The following is a 9,415-nucleotide window of genomic DNA, read 5'->3' as shown; positions in this document are numbered from 1 at the left end:
CTGTTTGCTTCTCCGTCAGCCAGCTTTGCACTTCCTTCCACACCGCCCCCTCTGCCCGTAAAGCTCCGCCAGCCTGCTACCCTCTCCTCTTTCAGTCCCCTCCATCCGACCTGCTTCTTCCAGGTCAAGTTGTTCAGGATAGATGGCCAACGTGGCAGCCACTTCCTCCCTGAGCCACCATGAGGGAGTGAGGTCTCACAGCCCCGGGCTGGTAGAAACTGTTTCCATTGAAATTGTTTTGCCATGGATAATTGGGGTTTTGACCAAATTCATTTTTTGGTGAAAAGTGTACGTCTCTATGTAAAAAAAAATCAATTTTTCATTGAAAAACTGACTGCCTGAAAACCGAAAAATGTTGATTCTGAAATGCCAGTGCAGTGCCTCATGGGGGTTGTAGTTTGGGTGCCTCATTCCCCCATTCTCCTCTATGCGCCAGACTCCCCGGCTGGCCTTCATCTCCCATGATGCACTGCAGCCACCTAACAAACAAGAACACCATAGCAAGTGTGACAAACGTGTGCTGTCCTGTAGCTAAGGGGTATTCCAGCCTGTTGGTTGTGTTTGTTCTCCTTGTCATTCCATGAGGAGGGAAGAGAAAGCCACAACACACGGGATCTGCCATGTCAAAGGGACAGTCACACCATTGTTTCAGCTCCCTGGAGCACTCTGGGTAATAAACAGGGAATGCTGAATACCAGACCTCCCTGTATGAATCAGGGGTGTTAAAATGCCAGAACCTGTGGGGCTGTGTGAGCATTTCACGCAGATACTCAGTTCATGTCCAAATCCCCATGGGTGACCAATGGAGCGACCCCAGGAATAACAGCCAGGCCAATTGGCGCATTGATTCATGAATATCTTTTCTCAAAGCTCTTCCTGTTTCCCTTTGCTCGACCCACTATACTTCTTAACCTTCGCTTCCGGCCTCACTGCTGGCGCCACGGTAATAAGACTGTAAAATGCAACCGAGCCATTGCAACCTGGGGGACAACATGCCCTGTAGAGAACAGAGAGGGATTTGGGCATCGATCAGCACCCTCTGCTCTACTTGATGCTGTCCACACACGCAGCAGGACGCAGTCCTCGCCTGAAGAGCTTAGACAGTGGCCCAGTCCAAGGCCCTCACTCCAGGGATGTGAAAGGCAATAAGACCCAAGCCCCTGCAGGGAAAGTGGCAGCTGGGGAATGCTGCGCTGTATACCTGTTTTCTGTCTGGGTCCTAGACTCTTTGCAGCCCAGCTGTCAGTCACCTGCCCAGTGGGGTGGCAGAGGCAGATCCTGGCTGTGTAGAATGGGAGCTTTCTAGTTCTTCCAAGGATGTTTCCAACCCAAATGGTTGCGAAGAGCCTTCCATCCGTGCCTTCTTGTAGCCCTGTGTGAGACACACGGAGACATGGGAATTGCGTCCCCCTATACCAAAAAGTGGATGTTGACTCTTAAGCCTAAGGATGACCGGGGCCAGATTTTCCAGTAACAGGGGGGCTTAATTTGCATATGCAATTGCCACTGCAACCAAGTGCCCTTGACTGCAGCAGCCTGGCACTGGCTGGAGGTGCAGTTACTGCCCGGGGGCTACATTCTGCTTTGGGCTAACCTCCCACTGATGCTGGTGATGATCTGTGGTGTGTCCAGCATGACATAGGCCCGAAGCTTTGTAGCCCCTGCCTTCTAAAGCAGCCTAGGGCAGCCCTGGTGGGTGAGGAGCTGCAGAGGAGAGGCTTGCCCAGCCGTTCACTGCTGCCCCACTGGGGTTGGGGCTCTATTTCTGGGAAGCACTGAGTAAATTCACCCCCCTGCCCTTCCTGGCCAGCGAGCTGGGCAATCCTCTGGCCTCCTAACAGAGTGGAGAGGCTGAGTTGAACCAGTCGGGCACAAACAGAAGCGAGATGAGCCCCAACTTCCCTCGGCAGATGAGGGGAGGAAGAGGAGGGGTACGCGGGATGCAGTTCCCATCCAGGGAGCAGGTGGATCACTGCCACAGCAGCCTGTAAAGGACCGGAAGTCCAACCAGCTGTTTATTACCACACCCAGAGCACCTGGATCGGGCCCCACTGTGCACCATGCAAAGTCATGGCACAGGCGATCCCTGCCTTGGAGAACTCACAGTCTGGGCTGCAGCTGGGGTAGGGGTGGCGGAGGAGAGCAGAAGGATATTGTTCTCCTGATAGGGGGATAACGTGCTGGAGGCAGCCTGACTAGAGGCATTGCTGAGTTCTGTTCTTGGCTCTGACGCTGACTCCCTGTCTGGCCTTGGGCAAGTCACGTCCCCCCCCCCTCAGTCTCAGCTTTCCCTTCTCCTGGAGAGGGACACTGATCAAACCCACTTGCGTTGGGACTGGAGGGTTCACAATTAATTACTTTGACCATGGACGATTACAGCCAGTGAACAAGGGGGACAGGAGGTACCAAGGGGCTGGTTACAGCTCTCTGATTCTTTGCCCCTCCCCTGGTCCCAGTGCACTTTAGAGAAACCTGGAGGGTGCTCTATCTTATGCCAGCTGGTGATGGCCCCTAAGGACCACTAGCTAGGGATAACCAGAGTGACTTGTGCTCCCTCCACTCACCCTGCAAGAGGGGCTGCAGGGAGGGTGACACAGGATCCAGTTATGCCAGCTGCATGCCATCTGGGAACTCTCCTATGCCAGAAGAATCCCTAGCTAGACGGGCACAGCCCGTCTCTTCCCACTTTGTGCCAAGGGAGCAGAGCAGATCAAAGGAGCTGCCCTGTAAAATGCTACAAAGTCTGGACATTTCTCCCTGGGGTCACACCAGGCCTAATGCCGCTGAGCGCTCCATGAAAGTGGGGAGCTGACTCACTCCGGGGGTTGGGAGGCTCAGGGTCACTCCCTTTACATATTAGCTACGTGTCCTTCAGCAGGCATCCTTCAGCAGCCGAGGGACAGAGGAGACATACTCTCAGCCCTAGCCCTGACTTTGAGCTCTCTTGCCCTACACTGCTGCAGCTCTCCAGGACTGGGCCAGCCGCAAGGCCCAGCCTGGCAAGAAGGGGGGTGAGGTGAGGGCAACAGCAGAGTAGTAGGGAGGTGGGCAGAGGCGCTCCGGTTGCATGCCAGCCTCAGGGGTGGGGTGAGCAGGGAGGAGTTGGTGAGTGTGGGCCCTGTAGACCCCGCAGCCCTTTGATCTTAAAGGAACCTGGAGTCTTGGGACTAAGGGATTCATGGTGTGGGGCAGCCGCTGGACACGCATCAGCCTTTGTTTCCAGTGGGACTGAAGCCAGGCTGCCTTCAGGAAAGATGGGACCACCTGGGAACTAGGCGAGGAGACTGTGAAGGGGCAGAAGAATGTGGGGGCTGGGAGGGAGACTAAGGGGAGGAGGGTGCAGGGGAATGTGGAGAGCAGATGGTAGACTGAGAGGGAATGGGGATGTGGGGGGCAGGAGGGAGTCTGACGGGATGCAGAGGGATGTGGGGGATAGGAGGAGACAAGGGGCAGGGGAACACCAGATGGCAAAGCAAGAGAATGTGAGGGGCCAGCTGCCGTGAAGTAAGAGAACTGGGGGAGCAAGCGGGGGCAGAGGAGGAGGTGGTTGTGGGTTACAGCCTGGGAGGTAGGGGGGGATCAGGGGCTGTAGGAGGCACCTGGCAAGGGGCTGGGGGGCAAGGAGGAGCCTGTGGCAGGAGCCTGGGATGGGGGGGGCTGTCGTGCTCCAGCACGTGGGGAATGGCGGGTTCCCACGGGGCTAAGCCCACGACGAATCCTTGATTTTAAGCCATTCTCGTGGCCCCCCACGGGTGGGGAGGGGGTGCAGGCCCTTTAAGAGGCCAGTTCCATTTGTGGCCGCTAGGTGGGGCGCTCTCCTCGCTCTGCCTCGAGCGGCTCAATGGGCGGGTTCAGGGGCGGGGCCTGCTGCGAGTCGGCACCGAGTCCCCTCCCCATCTAATTCATCTTTCCCTGACGCTCCGCCCCTCGGTTAAGCTCCGCCTCGTGGCTAGGGGCGGGGTTTAGAACCCCCCCCGACGCCCAATGGGCTGCGCGCTTGGCGTTGTTAGGGGCGTGTCCCCCGCGCGGCGCTCCCGCTGAGCGCGGCGTTTGGTTGCCAGGGGCGTGTCGAGAGGGTGACTGGCGGCGGGGCCCCGCCCCCCGTGGCTGAGCCGCGGCGGCGGAGCCGGAGACCCCAGAGCTGGAGCGTGAGCGGCGGCGAGCGGAGCCGCGAGACCCCCAGGGCAGCCGCAGCCGCGCCGGAGCCGATTCGCCTCGCGGAGCCCGGGCCCCCCCCGCCCCCGCCCCCACCCCCGGAGCCGGCACCGGAGCCGCCCCCCCCCGCAGCCGGCACCGGAGCTCCGCGACCCGCCCGTCCGGGCCGCCCCGAGTCCGGGCACTGCCGCGCCGCCCGCCGGGGCCCCGCGCCCCCCGCCATGGCCGCGCCGCCGCCGCTGCTGCCGGTGCTGCTGCTGCTGCTCCTGCCCGGCGGCCGCCGCGCCCTGGAAGGTGAGACCCGCCGGGGCGCCAGCCGGACCGGCCCGGGGCGGCGCTGATCCCCGGCCCGGGCTGGGCTGGGGTGCGGGGAGCCCCCGGGGCGGGCGGGCTGCCCCGATCTCTCTGGGGCGCGGGACGCCCCGGCCGCCGAGTCCCCGTTCCCCCGCTGGGGCCGGGACCCTCCAGGCGTGTCCGGGCACTGGCCGGGGTGGGTGGGGTCCCCCTCCCGGGCACTGGCTGGGGTACCCGGGACCTTGGCCCCCTGGCCGGGGGGTGACCCGCTCTCGGCGGGCGGGCGGGCAGCCCCCCGCGCGGTGCCCGGCGTTGGAGGTGCTGGCACGGGTGCGGAGACTGGGAGGGACCGGGGAATGCAGAGTTGCTGCTCCGGACGGCTCCGGGCCCACGGGCACCGGCACCCCTGGGCTGTGGGGGTCAGGGCACGGCTAGGGGGCGTGGGTTTGGGTCCCCCCCCCCGCCATAGGCTGCCCAGACCCTTGCAGAGGGAGACGATCCAGCCCCCCCGTGCCCATCGGCCAGTTTCTGCGCCGTGGGGCCGGTCGCCTGCAGGGCGACGCAGCCGGTCTGCGTGGGGCGGGCTGGGGCGGCGGAGGCGTCCCCGTGGATATAAGGAGCATCTGCCCTTGAAGTGGTGGGGCGTCACTGGGCCCAGGGGAGATGCGGATTGTGGGAAGGGGGTTCCAGAGGGCTTGGTGTCCGTGGTATGAACCGAAGAGCATCCATGGGGTGCTGAGATGGAGATTTGCAAGGGCACACGTGGAAGCTGTTTGTCAGAAACTCTTGGGGGGGGGGATTCCCCTCTATTTTTTGTTTGTTTTTTTTTTAAATGATCTATTCTGTCTGAAAGTCAGGATTTATTCCAGGGGGCGGAGTGGGGTGTGGGAGAGGGAGTGTACTCACAACCTTGGACTCTACCTGGATTCTTCAAGTAGCCAGATCGGTGGTGGAATGTTTCAGAATGTTGGCATTGGATTCCCTAGCATTAGGCTTCAGAGTTAACGTCTTGCTGAGTTGAGTGGGGACAGCTGCTCTTTCTGTGGACTGTTCAGGCTGTCTGTTTGCAAACACAAGGAAAAGTGCTTCAGTGGTTACTCCGTTCATAGTCAGGGGTTTTTCTCCACAATCAAAAAGGCTAGAAATTGAATCTTTTTAAGTGAAAGGTTGGATGCTGCAGAAACTGATGAAGGCCACCAGAGAAGTACCTGGGTGTTGGACTGCTGCATCCTGGCTCCCAGGCTGAGACCAAATGGTGGTCACAAAGCACTGAACGATTTAACCCCAAACATGAAGGAAAGCCCTCCATATGGAGCCTTTTCCTAACCGTGCTTGCCCCAAAGGGAAGTAGCTGGTAAGTGTATTAGTGTGTACCCTTCCAAGAGTAGACGTGCTGTGGGCAGACTTCTTCCTCCCCCTCTTGATCTGGAAAAGAAACTCTCTTCTAGTTCAGTTGAAGATAAAAAGGCAATTAATTTTCTTCCACTAACAGGGTGATATCACAATCTTCTGGGCAGCCGGGTGATCCTTCATATTTGCAAGAGGAAAGCAGCTTTATAGTCCAACTAGATAAAGATCACGGCGGGGAGACACTGGGATTTGTGTGTCTTGTGGGTGGACAGTTTGGAACGGAGGCTAGTTGCAGATGATAGACATTTCATTTTTGCCCTAAACGTCTTGCAAAAGCTAATTTTGGTCTCGTGACAAAAGTCTCTGATCCCTTCTGGGATCGTTATAGATTGCTCATTCTCCCCCTGGGTTCTGTAACTAAACACTCTTGCTTGCCAGAGGATAAAAAGGGGTGGGTGGGTGGGAAGGAAGGGGTTGCTGACCACTTCAAAAATAAACAAACAAAACCCCATAACAGATTAAGGGAATTTTCTGCCTTGTTGTTAAACAAGTCAGCTGTTCACTGAAAACGTTTTTATTCTGTTTTGCATGGCTGTGCTGGGACAACAAAAATCAAAGAGAGCCTCAGTGCTTGTTTGGAGTCATTTTGCTTTCTATTTCCCATGCATAGCCCCATGCTGCAAAGTTTGGGTCACAGCTTGTTTTTGGAGGGGCTGAGAGGACTGGGGACTGCCTCTGCTGGAGTGTAGAAAAATCGACATTTCTCTTGGTCTTTAGGCATTGGAAAAGATGCAGGGGGGTTGTTACAAATATCTTCTTATTTTTTTTTTCCCCTTCCTCTCAAAAAAACTTCAAATGCGGGGCAACAGTCACCCTGAGTCGTTCCCTGTGAGGTCCAAACTAGGATCTCTGGGCCTGCTCAGTCTTTGAGCTTCTAGAGACTGTGATCCCCTCCTCGGGCGGTAGCAGTCTGGGAAGCAGTGACTACTCTGCATGCACACTGCTCTTTTGGGATGAGCCTTGAGCCAGCTGTGGACCCCTAAAGATTAGCCTGGAAATGGTGGCTGTGGACCTTACGTATTAAATAGATACTGCAGAATTAAGTTCTTCTGGGCAGGGACTGGTTTCCGATGCACAGCCGAGCTCTGATGTTGATTGGGGTGTCTGGGTGCTGCCCTTATACTGCTTCTAATAACAATTAGTTTCCTATAAATCCTTTGGGAATTAAGAACCAAGCCAATTCTGGGGCCCAGCACAAACGCAGAGGATTACAACTCTGTGTGTGTGATAGGGTATTGATTGTGTGTTACAGGCCAGCATCTCGGCTTCAGGTTCTTGTCACGTTGCCTGCTCCTGGTTCAGTTCTCTGCTCCAAGGCTGTTCCATTGTCTTTCTGTAGCGTTTCTGGATGGGCTGTCCTGTGTGCCTGAATTTCCAGCCCTAATGTTGTGACAGTGGGTCTTGCAGCATTCAGTAGGTTGTGGAGGCAATGGTCAGAATCTACACAGCTTCTGGAGATGCAGCGGGTTGGGAGAGGTTAGGTCACCTTTCCTCAGGAGGAGCTTAGTGGGCTCGGCAGTTTAACCCCCGTGAACTGGGATGAAGAGCAGGACAAGGAAAATAAACAGCTTTCACTTAAGGTTTTCTCAGCTTCCTGTGTGTGGAAGGTCAGAGGGCCGAATGCTCCTCCTCAAGAGGTCACCTTCCAGCTGTTTGCCAGGCCTCCCTGAACAGCCATGCTTCAGTGCTGGGTTAGCAGGCTATCTGTATGTGGAGCAAGGCTGGGTGATGCCAGGCGCTGAGCTGTGTCTGGGATTAGAGGGCGCTTCCAGCCCGCAGCCTGTTTCAGCTTCTTTTCTAACTGGACTTCATATAAATTGAGCTGGCTGGCTGGGCCAGGAGAGGGTTTCGGTGACTCCAGTCTTTCCCGGCTCTGGGAGCTGAGATCACTGACCCTGTGGCCGGGGATTGTGCTCCTGCACTTTTGCTGTGTTTGGCTTTTTTAGCCGCTCGCAAAGCTGTTTCCTGACCTGGGCTGGAGCATTCGAGTCGTTACTGTAAATCTGGTGTGTATGGCTTTTCAGATATTTCAGTGCTAATCATAAATCCGCCGTGGCGATAAATCTGTAGGCACATACTCTGTAACCACGGCTGCTAGTGGCCCGGGATTCTGCCACCCCACTTGTCAGGTTCTGTGCTGGGAATGTGGAGCTCCCAGCTGGCTTGCTGGGTTGTATTCCACAGTAACTGCTGTAGTTCGTGGTCACTTGGGTGGGGGGGTGTCACCCCTCTTGTCTGGCGTTGCGTTGGGCTCCCTCTTGCCCTTTCCTGTGGCAGAATCGCTTGGAGTTCTGTTTCTTAGCAAGGCACCATGAGGGGGGAGGAAGCTGTTCTCCGCAGCAGCTCAGTGAGGGCTTTGTGCTGCTGAGAAGAAAATGGTTTCTCTCCAGATCCTGTAAGTGCGCTGCGTTTGTTTGAAGTCACAATGTGTTTTTCTTCTCCAGTTCAGCAGAGCCTCAGCCTGCTGGAGAAGGAATGCTCTGTCCAGAAGCAACAGCAGTGGCTTTCTCTGGCGCAGCATTTCAATGCAAGAAGGAGACGGGTTTGCGCTGGTTTGGTTGGGAGCTGAGGCTCCTGTGGTCCGGAAAGAGCTCTCCACGCAGGGCTGACATGAGTGCAGTGGCCTCCTTTGGGCCTCTGTAGCCTGCTCTCTACCCAGCTGTTGTCACTTAGAATCTGGGCTGTGGAAAAAGCTCAGAGCACCAAGAACATCCATTATGTCCAAGACTCCTAGTTGCAGCCTGCCAAGGCCCAAATGCGGGACCCGAGCAAAATGCTATGGGATTAATTTATTTCCCATAAATCACATTTTCTCTAACTGTGTTTAATGCCTCAGCATGTCTGATGTGATTGCCAGCTGTCCAAGCGAGGTCCCCAGCACTGTGCGGCTGGGGGTTAGTATTGGTGGTGGAAAAAGGGATAGTGGGTAGCTGCTTACGGAGCTCTGCCAGTCTCCCTTACCAGTGTGTGGGATGGGCGGGCAGACAAGACGGCTGCGTTCTCTCACGTTTCGCTCAGGGGCGAAATTCGGCCTCTCCGGTGGTTTTTTTTTTTTTGGTTTTTTTTTTTTTTCACATAGTCTCCTGTGCCACTACCCATGAGCCGCATGCTGGGGAGCTTCCTGAACTCATCTGCAGCCGGGAGCGGGAGGCGACTTTTGTGCGCCATTTCTGAAGTAATCCCAAAGCGGGTGTTGCGCGTTCCTGTGTTGCACGGTTTATGGGCTCTCCTAACGTAAATGACTGAACGTATGCCCTTTCCCTGAATGTTTGGGAATGAGAAATATTTGGGAGTCAGTCCTTGGCTTGGGTTTTCCCCGATTGCTGGTCTACAGCCACGGTTTAGCTTTATGAAGGCCGACCCCCAAATACTACGCCAAGTTCATTCCTGTACCAAAACCACCCCCCAAGTTCTGGGACTGTCAGGTATTTTCTTGGCAGAGACCTTTGCTTTTTGTTTAATTACATTTCACCGAAATGCCTCATTTCTCGGCGGGGGTGACTAATGTTAGCCGGGCTGTTTTATTGATGTTTAGGGGTAGGTGGGGAGAGAATGC

The 9,415-nt window shown here is 56.2% G+C and overlaps 1 protein-coding gene across 2 annotated transcripts in view; it reads left to right on the top strand.

Annotated features, from left to right (window-relative positions):
• The first annotated feature begins 4,364 nt into the window (after positions 1-4,364).
• EPHB3 (EPH receptor B3) overlaps positions 4,365-9,415 on the top strand; it is a 44,427-nt gene continuing 39,376 nt past the window's right edge. For both annotated transcript variants that reach the window (XM_048865455.2, XM_048865454.2), the window contains exon 1: positions 4,365-4,449. In XM_048865455.2, the coding sequence (XP_048721412.1) occupies positions 4,377-4,449 (73 nt within the window). In that variant the 5' untranslated portion in view covers positions 4,365-4,376. The remainder of the gene's footprint in view (positions 4,450-9,415) is intronic.

Source organism: Caretta caretta, chromosome 9 (genome assembly GCF_965140235.1).
Source record: "Caretta caretta isolate rCarCar2 chromosome 9, rCarCar1.hap1, whole genome shotgun sequence".
NCBI classification, from domain to species: Eukaryota; Metazoa; Chordata; order Testudines; family Cheloniidae; genus Caretta; species Caretta caretta.
This window is presented reverse-complemented; position numbering and strand designations above follow the sequence as displayed.